General features: G+C 35.7%; 1 protein-coding gene across 11 annotated transcripts in view; it reads left to right on the forward strand.

Annotated features, from left to right (window-relative positions):
- Positions 1–20777, forward strand: part of THADA (THADA armadillo repeat containing) — a 352471-nt gene that overhangs the window by 86886 nt on the left and 244808 nt on the right. For all 11 annotated transcript variants that reach the window (XM_050754776.1, XM_050754774.1, XM_050754781.1 and 8 more), the window contains 2 exons: positions 2661–2783; positions 13836–13927. In XM_050754776.1, coding sequence (XP_050610733.1) covers positions 2661–2783; positions 13836–13927 — 215 coding nt within the window. The remainder of the gene's footprint in view (positions 1–2660; positions 2784–13835; positions 13928–20777) is intronic.

The following is a 20777-nucleotide window of genomic DNA, read 5'->3' on the forward strand; positions in this document are numbered from 1 at the left end:
GGGGTTTCACCATGTTGGTCACGCTGGTCTTGAACTCCTGACCTTAAGTGATCTGCCCGCCTGGGCCTCCCAAAGTGCTGGGATTACAGGCGTGAGCCACCACACCTAGCCTAAAACCACTATTTTAATTATTGTGTCTTTATAAAAAGTTATAATATCTGGCAAGTTGAATCTTTTTTTGTTTTCTCTTCAGAATGACCTTGGCTATGTTTGGCCTATTGCTCTTCTATAAAAAATTTAGAATTAGCTTGTTAAACTCAGTAAAAAGCCCTTTTGGAATTTTGGTTAGAATTTAAACGTATTGATTTATTTGGGAGTTTTGCTCTTGTTGCCTAGGCTAGAGTGCAATGGCGCGATCTCGGCTCACTGCAACCTCCGCCTCCTGGGTTCAAGCAACCCTCTTGCCTCAGCCTCCCGAGTAGCTGGGATTACAGGCGTGCACCACCACGCCTGGCTAATTTTTTTATTTTTAGTGGAGACAGGGTTTTGTCATGTTGGCCAGGCTGGTTTTGAACTCCTGACCTTAGGTGATCCACCTGCTTCGGCTTCCCAGAGCGCGGGGATCATAGGCGTGAGCCACCGTGCCCAGCCCATAAAAGTATTACAGATTATTTTTGAGATTTATTTCCAATGTCTTATTTTTTTTGCAATTATGAATGGTATTTTTAAAAGTTTATATTATCTGTTGCTGTTTGAGAAGATTGCAGTTAATTTTTGGATTATTATCGTGCTTGTATTCAGCAGCCTATCAGAATTGCTGTAATACAGCAAATGACTTATCTATAAATTCTTTTGGATTTGTTTTATGGATAATCATATCTTTGATAAATAATGCTAAGTTTGTTTTAACTTTCTAATTTTTAGTTTTTTAAACACAGTTTTTGTTGCACTTTGTTGCTGGAACCTGTAGTACAGTTTGGTATAGAAAGAGAGATAACAGGCATCCTTAGGTTATTTCTGATCAATTTGCTGCAATTTTTAAGCTACCCATTATCTTATTAAGGAAATTGAATGTTATTGAATATTTTTTGCATCTTTTGAGATAAATATGTTTTCTTCTAGAATTTGCAGATGTCATGAATTGTATTGATTTTTTCAATTTAATATTATCTTTGCATTCTTGCATCTCTCACTGGTTTTGTGAGTGAGACTGGCCTGTGGTTTTCCTTTTCATACTGTTTCTGTCCTGTTTTTTTAAATATGCATCTTTTGATGGAATTATAGTACATATACAGACAAATGTACAAATGATATGTGTACCTCAGTACGGTTTCACAAAGTGAACACATTTGTGCAGTCATCAAGGAACAGAACATTTCTAGCAACTGAAAGCCCCCTCTTGCTCTCTTCCAGTCCACACCCTTCTCTCCAGGAGTAGCCACTAGCCTAACTTCCAACACTCTAGTTTTAGTTTTATCTCTTTTTTGAGTTTTACATAAATGAGACCATACATTATTATTATTTTTTTATTTTAGAGACAGGATCTTGTTCTGTCAGTCAGGCTGGAGTGGAGTGGTGCTATCATAGCTCACTGTAGCTTCAAACTCCTTCATAATATTTTTTATTTATTTGTGCCTTCTTTCCTCTGTTCTTGGTTAGTCTTGTCAGAGGTTTATTTCTGTTTCAGAGAATCACCTCTTGGGTTTGTTAATGCTCTTAGTTGTGTCTTTGCTATTTTAAAAGTTTCTGCTCTAAATTTTTATTTTCCTTCTGTGTTTCAAGTTTATTGTTCTCTTTCTGTTGACTTAATCGGTCACTTACCACAATCATTCTAGTCATTTAAAAAAATAGAAGCATTTGAGATATACATTTTTTTTTAATTTCACTTAAACTGCATCCTACAAGTATTGGTATATAGGTAGCATCTTCAAAATATTTAAAAAAATTTTGACCAGCGTTTAATGTGTTTGAAAACGTGCCAATTTTAAAAGCATTTTTTAGGCCGGGTGTGGTGGCTCACGACTGTAATCCCAGCACTTTGGGAGGCCAACGCAGGTGGATCACCTAAGGTTAGGAGTTCAAGACCAGCCTGGCCAACATGTTGAAACTCTGTCTCTACTAATTATACAAAAATTAGCCGGGCATGGTGGCACACACCTGTAATCCCAGTTACTCAGGAGGCTGAGGCAGGAGAATCACTTGAACCTGGGAGGTGGAGGTAGCAGTGAGCCGAGACCATATCATTGTACTCCAGCCTGGGCAACAAGAGTGAAACTCCATCTAAAAAAATAAAATAAAATAAAAAATAAAATTTTTTTTTAAGTTTCTTAATTCCATGGTGATCAGAGCATAATCTATAAGTTATTAGTTACGTGGTATTTGTTGAGACTTTATTTGTGGCTAAGTTTGAGGGATTTTAGAAAATAAATGTTTCATGTGTGCGTGAAAATAACGTGTTGTTCTCTGTATTTAGGTGCAGGCTTCTACATATGTGCATTGGATCAAGCTTTTTTATAGCATTGTTTGGATCTTACTAATTTTTTGTGAAATGGTTTATCAGTTACTGGATGTGTTTTATTAAATCTGCTGTTTCATTTGTGAATTATCCATTGCTTGTAATTCTGTAAATTCTTTGTTTTGAGGCTGTGCTATTGTATATGTGTAGATTTAGAATTGCCACGGTTTTCAACCTACAACTGATTTTGAACTTCTTGTTTTAGGTTCATGCTTTAAATATCCTTAGAGCGTTGTTCAGAGATACACGCCTGGGAGAAAATATTATTCCTTATGTTGCTGATGGAGCTAAGGCTGCAATTCTGGGTTTTACATCACCGGTCTGGGCAGTAAGTGCTGTTACTATTCATTTTCATTGATTTAATTATGCTTCTGAGTAGATTTTAATAAACTAATCTTTCACTGGATGATAAAAAATATTTCCTGCCCTTTACCGTGAAGTTTCTTAGAAATCTTTGGATCAAGCTACATTTTTGATTGTTGATGGTTCCATTTTCACTCATTTGTTGGCTGATTAACCGTCTTTCTTTGTTTTTTTTAAATTTTTTTTACTTTGGTGATAGCTTTGGGGTTTACAATATGTATCTTTAACTTATCACAGTCTACCCTCAAGTGATATTACACCATGTCACTTAAAGTATAAGAACTTAATAATAGTGCACTTCTGTTTCTCTCCTCCCAGTCTATGTGCTGTTACTGTTACACATTTTACTTTCATGTGTGTTGTAAACTCACACTACATTGTTGTTATTTTTCTTTAAACAGCCAGTTATATTTCTTTTTAATTTACCACTTTAGCTGTTTTTAAGTATACATAATGCAGTGGCATTATGTGCATTCACAACAGCGTTTATCAGCACTGTGCTTTTCTGGAACATTTTCATCATCCCGAGCAGAAGCTCTGTATTCATTAAACACTAACTCCCATCTCTCATCTCCCTCACCCCTAGTAACCTCTGTTCTTTCTGTCTCTATGGATTTGCCTGTTCTCATACCTCATGTAAATGGAATTGTACAATGTTTGTCCTTATGTTATTGGCTTCTTTCATGTAGTATATGAAAGGTTGATCCATACTGTGCGGTGGGGGTAGGGTGTGTGTGTGTGTTGGTTTATCAGTATACATGGTATACACACATCCCACATTTTCTTTTTTTAATTTTTATTTTACTTTAAGCTCCAGGATACATGTGTAGAATGTGCAGGTTTGTTACATAGATATAAGCGTGCCATGGTGGTTTGCTGCACCTACCAACCTGTCATCTAGGTTTTTTGTTTGTTTGTTTTAATTGAGATGGAGTCTCACTCTGTCACCCAGGCTGGAGTACAGTGGTATGATCTCAGCTCACTGCAACCTCTGCTCCCCGGGTTCAAGTGATTCTCCTGCCTCAGCCCCCTAAGTAGCTGGGACTACAGGCATGTGCCACCACGCCCAGCTAATTATTGTATTTTTGGTAGAGAGAGGGTTTCACTATGTTAGGTAGGCTGGTCTGGAACTCCTGACCTCGTGATCTGCACGCCTTGGCCTCCCAAAGTGTTGGAATTACAGGCGTGAGCCATCATGCTTAGCCTGTCATCTAGGTTTTAAGCCCCACACGCATTAGCTCTTTGTTCTGATGTTCTCCCTCCCTTCCTGCCTCCAACAGGCCCTGGTGTGTGTTGTTCCCCTTCCTTTGTCTATGTGTTCTCACTGTTCAATTCCCAATTATGAGTGAGAACACGCAGTGTTTGGTTTTCTGTTCCTGTGTTAGTTTGCTGAGGATGATGGCTTCCAGCCTCTTCCATGTTCCTGCAAAGGACATGATCTCATTCGTTTTTATGGCTGCATAGTATTCCATGGTGTATATGTACTACATTTTCTTTATCCAGTCTATCATTGATGGGCATTTGGTTTGGGTCCATGTCTTTGCTATTGTAAATAGTGCTGCAATAAACATACGTTGCATGTATCTTTATAGTCGAATGATTTTTATTCCTTTGGGTATATATCCAGTAATGGCATTGTTGGGTCAAATGGTATTTCTGGTTCTGGATCCTTGAGGAATCACCACGTTGTCTTCCACAATGGTTGAACTAGTTTACATTCCCACCAACAGTGTAAAAGTACTCTTATTTCTCCACAGCCTTACCAGCATCTATTGTTTCTTGACTTTTTAGTAATCGCCATTCTGACTGTTGTGAGATGGTATCTCATTGTGGTTTTGATTTGCATTTCTCTATCATCAGTGATGTTGAGCTACCACATTTTCTTTATCCCAGTTCATCTGTTGGTGGACATTTAGGTTGTTTCCACTTTTTGGCTATGATGAATAATGCTGCAGTGAATATTAATGTACAAATTATCTGAGTCATTTTAGTTCTTTTGGGTATATCATATGGTAATTCCATGTTTAACTTTTTGAGGAATGAACAAACTTCTTCCCCAGCAGCAGCACCATTTTATACTCCCATCAGCCATGCACAAGTTCCAGTTTCTTTACATCTTTACTAATACTTGTTATCTTTTTTTTTTTTTTTTTGATAATAGCCATCCTAATGGATGTGAAGTGGCATCTCATTCTGATTTTGATTTGCATTTCCCTAATGATTAATTATGTTGATCTGGAAACAAAACAACTCTGAGTATTTAAATGTGTCTGTATTTTGGATGCTGTGGACTCTAGTATTAGTGTGTTGAGTTAGTGCTACAAATAAACTCCATCAAAAGTTGAAAAAACAGACACTCACAAAACATTGAAATGGAAGAGGTTAAATAGTGAGTCGCATTTTCTTTTGTAATATGGTCACTGTCCAGAAGCATCTTGATTCAAAATCTTAAAGATAGTGGACAATACCCAGTACAATTGTTTCATGTGTTTTCTTATGATTTCTGGGAGAAACGTTATAGTTTGTTTTCCTATATCATTGTGTCTTCTAGAATAAGGAGAATAACCTCTGGTTTATAGATGCTTGAAATATGGCTTAAAGTAAAAAGTCTGGCAAAGGGAGAGGAGAAAAGAAGCTAGATCTTAATACATTGCCTGCAGAGTGGAGTATTTACTGGAAAGTCAGGCTTTCCAGTTAGTAAGCTGCACAAACCATTTCTTACCTGTATGATAAGCCTCTAATTGAGAGTAAGTATTTTGCAGTGGAAGCCAAAGGCATAGACTCCCATTGTGAAGAGGAATCCTTTGAGGTTGCCAACTCTTGCCTAGAAAATTGTGCATCTTCCTGTAAGAGATACACACTTCTGGAGTTCTGTCTAAGAGCATTGCATAACTACTCTTGAGGTCACAGAGTTTACCTTTTACACTTACAGGAAGTAGAGCAATGCCTTTATGCTGTCAGTAGAGTCAGAGAGGTAGGAATGTGGCTTGACCATCAGGAATACTGGAGATCATAAAAGTGATTGTCAGAATTACCAATATTGCTTTCTTCAAGCCATTAGTTTCAGATGAACCAAGAAATATTTTCCATGAAAGGACTTTCAGAGAGTGAAGCCTGGTGATTCGTCCAACTTTTTAGTAAAATTGAAACTATCAGAAATGAGTGATTCATTTTGTTTTGAAAAGACTATTTTTGAGACCCTAAACAGTAATACATGTGCACTGCAGAAATTTTGAAAATAAAGAAAAGCATAATAAAAACGGTAAAAGTCACCTGTTAAATTACCGTACAGATATGAGCATTCTGATTCATTTTCTTTCTCTTTTTTTATGTGTGGGCTTTACATATGCGTAGTACATGTATGCATACATATCCACAAAAGGCTACATAAATATATATAAGTGCTTTTATTTTCTTTCTAATTTCATAATACTAATAATTTCATTTCTTGGAATCTTCCTTTTTAACACTTTATGAAGGAAACATTTCTATTTAGTTTGCTTTGCTAGAGGAAATAAATATCATAGCTATAATGATCAACACTGTTACTTAATATTATAAATGGTTATATTTTCTGCTGTATAAAAGTCTAATCTAAGATAAAATTTATAAGTCAACCTACTTAATGGATGTAAAGAAGTATTCACTTACAAAAGCGATTTACGAAAGCATTCTCTGTTGAAGTGATTTTAAGTGTAATTTTTCCTTAGTGCATGCGAAATATGGTTTGATTTGCAGAGCTTTGATTTGTACACATCCTCTTAGGAATATAACTGTGCTTAAAGCTGGCTACATCTGTACTTTTGACTTAATTGTTTTTCCTGATAAGTTAGGGAAAATACACATGTAAAATGAGCTTAATTTTAACTTGCAGTAAAGAAATATTTTTCAGAAAGCATTCATGTATATATTTAATTTGTTTTTACAGATTCCTTAGTCTTTTGTATTGAAACCATACAGATCTCTCAAACTTTGCTACCTAATAAGCATTTTTAAAATACAGAGAAAGGTATTATGTAAATATTTTCAGCATTAGACATATCTACTTAATATATTGTAGATGTTATATTAAGCACTAGAAATACAAGGATAGATTATACATAATCATAATAATGGCTGTCTTATTGAGTATTTCTCATGTACCTGGCATAATTTACATTGCATTGATTATCTTAGTAGGTTCTGTTATCAGGTAGGTTCTGTTATAATCCTCATTTTACAGATGTATTTTTAGTAGAGATGGGGTTTCACCCTGTTGGCCAGTCTGGTCTTGAACTCCTGACCTCAAGTGATCCATCTGCCTCGGCCTTCCAAAGTGCTGGGATTACAGGTGTGAGCCACTGCACCCAGCCTCTTCTGTATCTTAAACAAGTCTACATGAAAGCTTTTTCATGCAAGAAAGGAAAGAAAAAGTTATACACTCTGTGAATAGAAGAGAAAAATTTTGGTAACAGTTGTTTGCAGTCAAATTCCAGGTTCTTATCAACCATATATTCAGGGCTTGATGGAGAAGGAGGTCAGGAGCAGGAAGTGTTTCCCTTGTGAGAAGGACGGATTTTAGCTGGGATTAAAATCATGCATTACTTAATGACAGGAATTCATTCTGAGAAATCTGTTGTTTGGGGATTTCATTGTTGTGTGAACATCATATGATATACATGTGCAGACCTAGATGTATAGCCTACTCCACCCCTAGGCTGTATGATAGAGCCTATTATTCCTAGGCTACAAACTGTACAGCATGCTCCTATACTGAGTATGCTACCATGCTGAGTATGTGGGCAGTTGTAACACAGTAATAATTATTTGGATAGCTAAACACAGAAAAAGTACAGTAAAAATACGGTATTATAATCGTATGAGACTATCGTTAAATATGTGGTCCATTGTTGACCACAGCATCATTTCGTGGTTCATTACAGCTATTATCATTTCTCCATTTTTAACTTTACTACTACTTACCCTTTTCTGTCTTTGCTCTCCTTTTTACTTATTAATGGCAATAACTGCGGTTACTTTTGCACCAACCTAATGTTTTCCATCCATCCTTCCAAAAAGGGACATGTTTTTATTGCCATTACTACTATGAATTTTTCAAAATACATTAGCCCCGTTAATGACCTTTTGTATTACTCATATTAAGATTGCTATCAATGATTCATATTAGCATTTATTGTCAGTGAATTAGGAGTCGATAATGCAGTTTGTTAATCAAACAACCTCTTTCTCATTTCTTTGTCTACTTCAGTCTCCTCGTTAACTTTATTTATAGTGGATGGAACAGAAAATATGGATGAAATACTAAAACATAAAAAGCAATACCTGAAACAGATATCCTTGAACCATTCATACTATCACACAGAAATCTAAGGGACACTCTTCTGTCTTAAGTAGGAAGTAGGCTTTCATGCTAGTTATTTTGCTCTATATTTACAATAAGTCTTTTAAATGTTCTTCTATATGACTTACACAGTTCTAAAACAGAGTATGTATTTTTCAACCTACAAAAATCAGTTACAGTAGTCCCCTCCTCAAATTTGAGGAGGATGTATTCCAAGACCCCCAGTGGATGCCTGAAACCGTGGTTAGTGCTAAACCCTATAGATTATGCTTTTTCCTATACATACATACTGTGATAAAGTTTAATTTATAAATTAGATATCATAAGAGATAACAATTATAACAATAGACCATAATAAAAGTTAAGTGAATGTGATCTCTCTCAAAATACCTTAGTGTACTATACCACAGGTAACTGAAACCACAGAAGGCAAAACTGCAGACGAGAAGGACCATTGTAATGTAATATACCGTGTGAATAGACTAAAGAACAAAAACCACATGATTAAGCAGATACAGAAGAGACAGTTGACAAAATCCAGTGCTGTTTTATGTGAAAAGAAACTAAGAATGGAAGGGAAATTTCTCAACCTCAATGGAAAATCCATAGCCAACAGTATACTTGATGGTAAAAGACTGAAAACTTTCTCTCTAAAATCAGGAACAAGACAAGGAAATCTACTCTCGTCACTCATATTCAACACTGTACTGGAGGTTCTAGTAGACCAACTAGAGAAGAATAAAAAATAAAAGTTACCCAGTTTGTAAAGGAAGATGCAAAACTATCCCTATTTTCTGATAACATGATCTTAAATATAGAAAAGCCTAAGGAATCCACACACACGCAAATTAAAGCTTGTCTATTAGCAAGGTTTCAGGGCACAAGGTCGTCATACAGAAATTGTACCCTAGCAATGAAAAATCTAAAAATGAAATTAAAAAGACAGTTTCATTTATAATAGCATCAAAAAGAATAAAATACTTAGGAATAAATTTAGCAAAGGAACTGCAAGAGTTGTTCACTGAAAATTATCAAACATTTTTTGAAGAAATTATAGGCCTAAATAAATGGAAAGATCTCCTGTGTTCATCACTGGAAGACTTACTCTTGTTAACATGACATATTCCCCAAATTAATCTATAGATTCAGCACAACCCCTGTTAAATCCTTTCTGGCTTTTTTTTTTTTTTTTTTTTTTTTTCAGATCCTAAAGTACGTTTGGAAATGTGAGGAACCCATAATAGCCAAAACACTATTGAAAAAGAACAAAGTTGGAGGCCCCACAGGTCCCAATTTCAAAACTTAATGCAAAGCAACAATAAATAAGAGATTGTGGCATTGACATAAGGATAGGCGTATAAATCAGCAGCTTAGGATTGATTGTACAGAAATAAACCTCCACATTTAATAAACAAAGGTGCCAAGACAATTCAGTGGAGAAAGAATAACCTTCAACAAATGGTTCTGGGCAACTGGATATCCACATGCAAAAGAATGAATGTGATCCCCATCTCATACCATATTCAGATGACTTGAAATGTATTAAAAACCTAAATGTAAAAGCTAAAACTATAAAACTTTTACAAGAGGACCTGTGTAAATTTTTGTGCCTTGGATTAGGTAACATTTAGTTAGATATGACACCTAAGGTACAAGCAACGAAAAAAATTGATAAATTGGACTTGAACAAAATCAGATGGCTGGGCGTAGTGGCATGCAGCTGTAGTCCCAGCTACTCAGAAGGCTGAGGCTGGAGGATTGTTTGACCCCAGGAATTCAAGGCTGCAGTGAGCTATGATTACACCACTGTACTCCGTCTTGGGTGACAGAGCACGAAGCTGTCGCTAGAAAAGTTTAAAAAAAAAAAAAATTTTTTTTAAAATAAAACTTAACCAGCATCAAGAAAAAAAAATATTTTTCAAAGGACACAATCAAGAAAGTATAAAGACAACCCACAGAATGGGAGAAAATATTTGCAAATTATATATCTGATAAGAGCGGAGTGTCTAGAACTCAATAATAAATGACAACCCAATTTTAAAATGGACAAATAATGTATATCTCCAGAAAAGTTAGGCAGATGGCCAGTAAGCACACAAGAAGATGCTTAACATCATTAGTCATTAGGGAAATGCTACAGTGAGTTACCATTCCATGCCCACTAAAATAAAATTCATGGAAAATAACTAGTATTGGGGAGGATGTGGAGAAATTGGAGAACTGGTGAAATCGGAACTCTTATACATTGCTAGTGAGACTATGAAATGGTGCAGCCACTTTGGCAGTTCTTTTGAAGGTTAAACATAGAGTTAGTATATGACCAATCTATACCACTTCTAGGTATATAGCCATGAGAAATGAAAACATGTTCACACAAAAACTTGTACATGAATATTCTTAGCAAAATTATTCATAATATTCCAAATTGGAAATAGCCCAAATGTCCATCAAATGAAGAACAGATTTTTTAAATATGGTATATGTATACAGCGGGATGTTATTCAGCCGTAAAAAAGGAATAACATACTGATACATGCTACAGCATGGGGGAACCTTGAGAAAATTATGCTAAGTGAAAGAAGCCAAACATAAAAGGCCACATATCATGTGATCCCATGTATATGAAGTATCCAGAAAAGGCAAGTTTATAGAGGCAGAAAGTAGATTGTGCTTTCCTACTGCAGGAGAATAGGGAGTGACGACTTAACGGCTCCCAAGTTTCATTTTGAGGTATTGAAAAATATCGTGGAATTTAGTTGTGATAGCTTCACGTTTTGTGAATATAGTAAAAAACTACTGAATAGCATCCTTTAAAATAGTAAATTTTATGATGCGTGAATTATACCTCAATTTTAAAAAGTAATTTAAAAATGATTTTAAAACAAAATCATTCAGTCACGTTTGGAGGTTGTATGGCATGAACTAATTATTCTTAAAATGGTCAATATATGGAAATAATTATTTACTAACTGATGAACAGGGTAACCAAATAGCAGATGAGGAAAAGCTTTTAAAAAAAAAGTTTTTCTGAGGATGTAAATGATTAATGCAGAAGGCCTATCGTGATTTTGCTACACCTAGTGGAAAAGATAATGATCATCACTGATTGCTAATGAGGACACTTTATAAGGGATATCTTAGTCCCTTCGGGCTGTTATAACAAAATACCACAAATTTATGTCTCACAGTTTGGAAGCTGGGAAGTCCAAGATCAGGATGCTGGCAGGTTTGGTGTCTGGTGAAGGCCTACTTTCTGATCATAGATGGCACCTTTTAGCCGTGTCCTCACATGGTGGAAGAAGTGAGGCAGCTCACTGGGGTCTCTTTTATAAGGGCACTAATCCCATTCATGAGAGCTCTACCCCAATGACGTAATTATTTCCCAAAGGCCTCCACCACCTAATGCCTTGGAGGTTAGAATTTCAACATAGGAATTTTGGGGGAACACAAACATTCAGACCATATCAGGATGGGTCAGGCAGATAGGATTGGAACCATCTGGTCCATCTTAATATTACTAAAAAGACATTATGTGTCTTCTGCCATCAGTCTATTGAATCAGAGGAGTTTTGTTTCTGAGGGTGCCCATTCACTTTGTAAAATGGTCCTCTACAGTTTTGTTTAAGGTGTGCATTTCTCAACATCTCCAGGCACTCCTGTTTTAATTTTACTGCATCTGGCACCTTTGTCAGAAAGTATGGCTTAGGGCAAGATGGAGTGTGTGTTTCTGTTTTCCTTTTCTTTTTGTGTTTTTGTGTGATTTCTAAGAGGAGAGAAGGTCCCAGATGTCTTTACCAAGTCATCTTAGACCTAAAAGTCTTTGGAAACTACCTCACTAGATCAGGTAGAAGATGATCCAGACCTGAATGAGGGCAGAGATTATATTGATAAAGTAACAGCATGGATTGATTTGTTGTTTGGGGATTAAATTAGGCAGGGCACATAGTAGGGCCTCCATGGATGTTTGATGACTCTTGAATGAACATAAGTGGATCTTTTCAGATTTAGGGTTTTATTGAAGCTTTGGTATGAATTGTGCCAGTATATCTGTAAAATTTACTTCTATGGTTACCATGCATGACTTGAGTCAGTTCTGGGCTTCTAGAGGAGAGGTTACAGACTGGTGGCCAGTAGGACAAACTAGCCCACCACTGTTTTATTTGGCTTTCATGGTGAGTTTTGTGGTTTTTTTTTTTCCTTTAATTTCCTGCCAGCATTTCAAAATAGATTTCACATAAAAACCAGGGTTTCTGGCTTCTCTTGAAAAAGCAGAAGATCTGGCAAAACTGAACTTATATTTCCTCATGGCAGCAACTCAGCTGACACTGACTGCATTAGACAAAGTACATTGCTGCCTCTGTCGCTCACTGTTCCTGTGGGCGTTTGAGCTTGTGACTCTAAGGGCAGCGCTTTCAGGAAGCTGTTTTCTAAATCTTAACATTGTTACTTTTAGTGATCTTTCTACTTATATTGCTATTTAACATACCATATGGTTGTGTCACTTACTTAGAGTATAAGGTCTGTAATATCAGTAAGTATGTGTTTTCTGTTTCTGGATCTTATCCATGGTGCTGGTATAGGGCCTTACACACTGTAGCAAAGTGAGTACATATACATCTCAACACTGATTTGACAGAGTAATTGAGGAAGCCTGTAGTGCTGCAACAGTCAAGACCCTTTTATGATCTTCCAAAGCATCTTGACACATTGGTTGGGAAAAGATAGGGAAAAGATTATTATCATCTTGGAGAAATAATTTGTGTTTATTCAGGATAATTCCTGCCTCTTATCTTTACTAAGTTATCAGATAATTTCAGTATTGAAATTACTTGATAAGTTACTTGTATTGTGAAGCTGATAAGCAACATTTTGGATGTTAACTATTTTCTTGGCCATATTAATTACCTGGATTCTTTGAAGTTAGGATTTTTGGATTTTGTTTTTGTTTTTTTAAAGACAGGTTCTCACTCTTTTGCCCAGGCTGGAGCACAGTGGCACAGTCATAGCTTTCTGCAGCCTTAAACTCCTAGGCTTAAGCAATCCTCCTGCCTCAGCCTCCTGACTACATGGGACTACAGGCATGTGCCATGGCTCTAAAAAAAAAAAAAAAAAAAACTCAAAAAAAATATATATATATATTTTGAGATGGGGGTCTCACTATATTGCCCAAAGGTCTCAGACTCCTGGCCTCAAGCACTCCTTCCACTTTAGCCTCCCGAGTAGCTGGGATTATAGGTGTAAGTCACTGTGCCTGGTTCTTTGAAGTTAGGTTTTATAAGTATTTTCTCATAGGTAAAAGGATTTCAGAAAATAAGTGGAAAGAGCTGAGATTTTACTGGGATATTCATTGTCAGGAAGAATATGGAAAAATGAATTTTTAAAAAAGAAGTGTTATTTGATGCTCTAAGTGCAGAGATATAATGAAAACTGTTGATAATATTAGAAATATGGGGAAAGGCTGTGTTTGTGCATGTGATTGGGTTGTAGAGCTCAATTTAAGTCATTGAATAGATTACATTAAGTTTTTTAAAAATTATTTTATGAACACAGACATATCTTTTTAGCCTCATACTAGCCAGTTAGGTAATGATTTTGAATCATCTAGTTTGAATATTGTAAATGTTGGTTTCATGCCAAGAATGTTTAACCCTTATTGTGTTTTCATTTGTACATTAGGTGCGAAATTCATCCACACTTCTCTTTAGTGCCTTGATCACAAGAATTTTTGGAGTTAAAAGGGCAAAGGATGAACTTTCCAAAACAAATAGGTAAGCTCCATTTAAGGCTGACTTTACTTTTTTAAAAAAGACAATATTGTCCTGGCCAAAAACAATTTTTGAAATTGTGCCTACTGTTACAGATTCATCTAGATCATAAGACTATAAAAATACTATAATGAATTAGCCTATGCTGCCAAGTTATAAACCCTTGGGCAAAAATATCAGTAAGTGGACCTTTCAAAGCAACAAAAATTGAGCAGGGTAGCAAGGGGTGACATGTAGAGCCTGTTTCTCTGTGCAAAAGCTAGTTTGTTTGTTTTTTTTTTTTTAATTGCATCTTCTTTAAGTATTCCTGAAATGTCCTAACTTTACTTGTATGTATTATCCTAGCTTGTATAATATCTTTAATTTTATAGGTGGAAGTTTAAATGTTTATGATCTTCTCATTAGAACATCTCTCAGATTACCTTTGCATTAAACTCTGGTACTAAGAGGAACACCTATAGGTGTTAACCACAAGTAATAAACAGTGCTTTTTACTTTTGGTCTTTAGTTTTATGTTTACCCTCTAATTTGTTTTTGTCTTAAAAAAACAGCTTTTTTGTTATGCCTGGAAAGAAAGCTGTGGAACCATTTTGATTTTGGGTAGTTTTTAGATAAAAATGCACAAGATCTGTTTTTAAAGAAGAAAAGCTTTGAATAGTTGTTCTTTAGCACTTAAGAGGATTTAATAGTAATCTAATTGGCTTGCAGTTGCTAACACTAGATGTCACTGTTGCTGCACGTTTAATTACTTCCTTAATTTTATTTAGGATCCAGTTTGGCCCAGTGGTCTTTCTCTTGAGGATCTAGAGTTATATTCAAAGCCTTATTCCCTTCTTAACTAAAAAAGTCATTATGCTTCATATTTAAGTTTTAAGCTAATGTTTATTGAAATGCATTTTTGTGTGATGGAACTAAATCTTAGGAATTAAAAAAATAGGAAATCATTTTGTGATGTACTAGTGATAATTCTAATGAAACCTACTATGGTATTTCCGAATTATCATTTAAATTGCTTCTTGTCACCCTGTAACATTCACCAGATATTTAAAAGGAAGGTAACTGGCTGTAAGTATAAATCCCTTGAGCATGTTCAGGCGACACCAGAGAGCTTTTTAATTTTTTTTTTTAACTAAGTAATATTTTTTAAATAAATAAAACATTACACTTTTGGAAGGATGATTATAATTTTTATTTTTGAGCCTGTTCTTAAAGATATTCTTCCTGTCACTAACTTGAAATCACTAATAGTTGTTTCTCCTTAGCTTTGTCTATTTTGTTAGTAATTCTCCAGTGTGCCATAGTTTAAAACAGTTGGGTCATGTTATAAGGCCTTGATAAACACGGTATAAATAAAATATGATAGGAAGTCATCAAACAAGTAAAATTAATGTTTAAAACTGAACTTGAATTTTTTTTTGTTTTTTATGAAGTGATTATTGAATGTATGTATAAATACATATAAATTTTACTATGTGTAGGAGAAAATAATCAGAAAATGAGAAAACCTCATTTAGGTTGTACTGAGAGTGGAAGAATATGGCAGTAACACCATACAATTTTAATTTTTTAAAATTAAAATTTTTTAATTTTATACTTAAAAAAGTCACACAGATGGAAACCTCCATTATAAATTTATTCCTCTTGGATAGGAAAGGTTACAAAATATATAAGGTTTCTAGAAAAAAGGAAATAGGAATGAGACAGTTAAGTTTTTAAATGTGAAGAATGTTTTTCGTGAGAGCTTTTAATTTTAGTAATCTGAAGATCGGTATGGACCATTATGCGTACAAGGCTTCTGTTCCCTGTTTAACCCATGAAGATATATTTCTTGGCAGCTCCCATTAGGTTTGCTTTGCAAAACCTTTAGTGTCTTAAATTTGCAGTTGCTTGTGATGGTTCTTTTAGTTGTAGTTTGTTTAATTATGTCACTTTTTGTTGAAATGTTTATATGCCTGTTCCTTACAATATTAACTTCCTGATGGAAGGACCTTTTTCATCTGTTCTGTATACGTAATGGGCACTTTAAAAAGGCTAGTAATGATGATGTCTTGGTTGGTTACTTACCGATTGGATAACTAACCTCAGCTGGTGACACACCTCACAGGTCAGTTGTTTCCTTTCACAACCACAGATTGTCCTGCTCGCAATTTGGAAATGTGTGTTCTTGGTCAGAGGGAACTGAACATAAAAAGAACATCTGCTTTTTCCATCTAATGGGAAATAAAGGTCTAACTTGGAGTAAACAAACCTGGTTTCTAGGCATTTTGCTGCCACTGGAGATGAACTTAATAGGCCCCCTTATCCGCTTTGCACTTCAGTTTCTCCATCTGTATACCAGGAATAATAAGATGTGTGCTGTGTACTGCTAGGGCTATTGTGAGGATAAAACAAACTATTAGAAGTTCATTTTCTTTAAAACATTGGAAGTCCTAGGGGATTAGAGATATAGTTTGGTTTTTCTTTCTGTTACCACTTCTATGATTGTACTCATCTGATTGTCTTGCTCTTGAGACTATGCTTTTTGAGGAGAAGGTCAGTGTCTTAACCATTCTTGGGTTCTCAGAGCCTAGCATAGTATCTGGCATATAGAAGGCATATAGGAATAATTGCCTAATGAGTAAGTAAATTTTGTTACTAGAGGAGAAATAAGTCTGGTTTCTACTCCTACGTTTGTTACAATATAACCACTATAATCAACTGAGACAAGATAGCCAACCTCTCTGGGCTTTGGTTTTCTTCTCTGTAAAATAAGGTTTGGAATATCCCTGAGGTCTTTTCTGTCTTTAAAATACTAAAGTAAGGCTTTACATAATGTTTCTGGCATTGTAAGTTTGGTAAAATGATGTATTCCCAGTGCCATAGAACAGTCCCTGCTGCATAGTAGAGATAAGAAGCAGAGGAGCAGAGGATCCTTTTTAAGTGTGTAGAGTGTACTTGTAATGACTGAATTTTTACACCCATTAATCTTATTTTAGATGTGTTTTTTGCGTTTTAAAGAATGAGAAAACACAAGTTTCACTTGTGCTTTTAAAATAACGTTATTACATTTTAATTTGTAAAGCTCTTTTCCTTTCTGTTTATTGCTGCCTGACTTGTCTTGACAGAATGAAGAACTGATTCTATGTAAAATCAGAACAAGCAAAGCTCTGCAACCTGTGCAATATGCATGCTTTCTTAGTCTCCATCTCCATGTGAGTGGGCTCACCTTCATAGCTCCTCATTTCTTATAGGACAGGAGCTAAACTAATATGGCGCTTAGCTCTAGGTCCTTCCCTTTAGCATCTGTGTGTATTAACTGTCACCTGTGAGTCCTAGCTAAATGACATATGTCAATATGTAGCAATCAGAAAAGGTTTATTTTTGACTTCTTGGAGTGCCTGCTTTGCCAAAGCTTCATACAGGTGCTTAATGTGCAGCGTCATCTAGCTTTTGCACACTCTCTCCACCTTAAATCAGTGAGCCAATGAGAACTTGAAAGCACTTATGAACTCAATATTAACATAATAGGGGAGTACATGAGGAATATAAAACTTGAATCTTAGTCAAGGAGTTTACAGTTCAGTTAGGAAGACAAAAATTGTTACATGTGAGTCAGATACAAATAAGAGACACCATATAAAAATCACCTGTACGATGTAATATGAGTAATGAACACATTAGAAATTTATAAACAGGAGAATTGAGTGGAGTATATGTTGGGGGGAAGTAGTATTTTTTACAAGGCTTTGGGAAATGAGTAGATTTGGGGTACATGGAAACAGGCAGATTGAAAGAGGAACAAAATAGTAGTCTTGTTTCCTTTGTTAAGTACAATCTCTGTTCTATTTTATTAAAGAGAGCTCATATTCAAATTAATAGCTTAGGGTAATTTAGTACAATTTAAGAAGAAAATGTGTTTCTAAAATCATGGGAAGATCCAAGTAAAATTATTTCTAGTGACTATGTTGGGAGATGTTAAATTGTATTTGTTTTATTTTCCAGGGTATAAGTGATAGAGAATTATTTTAGATATTTTTCTTAACATTTTAGTGGTGTGTAGGTCTGGAAGGATCCTTCAAGGGGCATCTAATCCAGTCCAGCATCCTGCTTATAGAGAGATTTTGAAGCAGTTTCCAGACAGACTGGCTTCTCTCCTGTTCTTCATGTTTTCTAGGAAAAGAGATTCCACAAGTTTCTGTGGTTACCCACTCTATTGTTTGGGAAAGAATTGAATTCTCAAAACTAAAATTGAAAGCTGCAGGGCAATTGGGTTTTCATATTTTAGAGAATGTAATTATTAGAATTCAGAATAGCTTATTTGCTTTGAACTACATAGTAGCTTGTAGCAAGCCCTATTTGGCCAAATTGAAAAACAGAATTTTCTGTTGACTGTGGCCAGGGTAATTTTTTTTTTTTTTTTTTAATCCGGAGATGGAGTCTCGCACTGTTGCCCGGGCTGGAGTGCAGTGGCAGGATCTCAACTCACTGCAACCTCCACCTCCCGGGTTCACGTGATTCTCCTACCTCAGCCTCCTGAGTAGCTGGGATTACAGGCGCACTCTACCACACCTGGCTAATTTTTTGCAATTTTTTTTTTTTTAGTAGAGATGGGGTTTTCACTATGTTGGCCAGACTAGTCTTGAACTCCTGACCTTTTCATCCGCCTGCCTTGGCCTCCCAAAGTGCTGGGATTACAGGCGTGTGCAGCCAAGGTAATATTAACATCCTCAAACCCAAACAGTTCTAATTTTCTCCACTGAACAAGCATTTATTGTGTTTTTACTCTGGGCCAGGCCCTCTGCTAGTTACTGGGATCCAAAGATAAGTCAGAAATACTCTCTGCCCTAGGGGACTCCAAGTCTGATGAAGAATATGGCAGTTATCTGTGGTCGTGGAGTCTCTGTTCAGTTGTATAGAAGGACAGGAGAAGTTGTGAAGGAAGTTAACATTTCTTTAGTGCATGGGCCATGCCAGTCCCTTTATACATGTCTAACTTAGCCGGGATTGCAGCTCTGCGAGGTAGGTGGTGTCATTCTCGTTTCACAGAAGAGGAACCTAAGGCTTATGAGGTTTAGCTACTTGCCTGTGGCCATACAGCCAGAAAGTGGCAGAACTAGAACACAAAGTGAGTTCATCTGCAAAGCACATCCTGTTACACACCAAACAACGGATTCCCACATGGGCAGGGTGTCACCTTTTTGGAGTTGGCTTTAGATTTTATTTTGTCAGACTCTGGGAAATTAGCCACTTCACCCAAAGTCTGAATGTTGCCCAATAATCTCAAATCTCCCACACGGTAGGTTGATTTTAGCAGGAAAGGTAGGAGCGGACCAGAGGGGAATTTTGTTTTGAGTTGACTTTAAGATTCTTTATCTGGATGATGAAAGACAATAAGGATTGTGTACTTTCTGGTGCATGAATGTTATTTACCTCAATGAGCCCCTCGCTGTTCTCATGTAGACAGAGGTGAGGGAGGAGCAAGGCTCAGGTTTCTAATGTTAACCAGGAATGTCGTAAAACTACGAAGGTAGAACTCCTAGTTTTCTGGTTAGAAAGTAGAGAATGAATGAAATTGCCCCAGTAAGGATATCAATGTTGCTAGCAAGAAGTTAACTTTTTTTTTTTTTTTAACATTTGTCTCTATAAAACTCTTATATTTGATAATAGTTTGGTGCTATTGATAGAGGATTTTGAGGTTTATGACAATTCTTGCTTATGATGTGATTTCTCTAGACTTAACCTAAACTTGTTTAGAGTCTGTGCTTATATCTTTCGTTGATATCTTCAATTAAAATGATACTAATAACCATTATTATTATTTGTTTTTATCTTTGAGAGGACCTAGGAAGTCATCCAGTCTCATTCTCATTTTGCAGATCTGAAAATTGAGGTGCAGAAAAGTTAAGCATTTTGTGCAAGGCCACAGAGCTAGTGCTGGTGATAGAATTTAATGGTTATTTTTCGTTCACAATAAGCTCAACTAGAACATTTTAAAAAATCAGCCAATTATTTAGAAATGAAGTTTCTGTTAGCAACAATAATACTAGTTTGGATTCAGATGATTCTAGTTTAAAATATGAAGTTGATTTTCTTAAAGAGGTACTTTAATTATTGTAGGATTATAAATATGAATGATTTGAAAGTAAAGAGCTCCAGTGTTTTGATATAGTCTGGAGTGTCATTCATGCATTTTCCAGAGTTGTTTGTAGAATGAACATTCAATCATTTATCTACTCTTTAGGCAGAGTAGATAAATGAGTATTTTTGGAGACTGAGAGATAAAGTACAAGTTTTGTGTAACCCTGGTTGAGATGTTCCTAAAGTCAGAATTAAGTCTATACTGACACTTTGGCCTACTAGAGAGTTTCATGTTTCAAGTTTTTGTTCATTCTTAGGTTTATAGATTACAGGTAGGAAAACCACAAATAAAGTTTTTAACTGAAAAGAAGTTCTTAAAAAGAAATGTTTTCATGAACTTGAAGTGGGAATTAGTCATTGTGTTCTTAAATATTGACTCTTACGTGGACCAAGTAATCTTTATTTCTAAGTACTGCTTCAGGCCATTGCCTTCTTTTATAACTAAGACATTGTTGCTTTAGTTTGAGCATGTTCTATGGAATTTTGGCAATGCATGCATCCTCTTTCTGCATCTTAGTAAAAGCATGAGTAAATATTTTTTCTTAGCTTTGGTATTTTTGTAGCTTACATTTTATATGAGCCAGACTAATATAATGTAATACCAGGATTACATAATTTAAGACGTCAGGATTGCTTCCAGGACTATGAGATAAAGTCTTCATTTATCAGGGGGTTTTCAAACAGTATTTCTTGCTCATTCAGTACCTGTAGAGAAACACCACAGAGCTATTTTCCA

The sequence above is a fragment of the Macaca thibetana genome, chromosome 13, assembly GCF_024542745.1.
Source record: "Macaca thibetana thibetana isolate TM-01 chromosome 13, ASM2454274v1, whole genome shotgun sequence".
In the NCBI taxonomy this organism is placed as follows: domain Eukaryota; kingdom Metazoa; phylum Chordata; class Mammalia; order Primates; family Cercopithecidae; genus Macaca; species Macaca thibetana.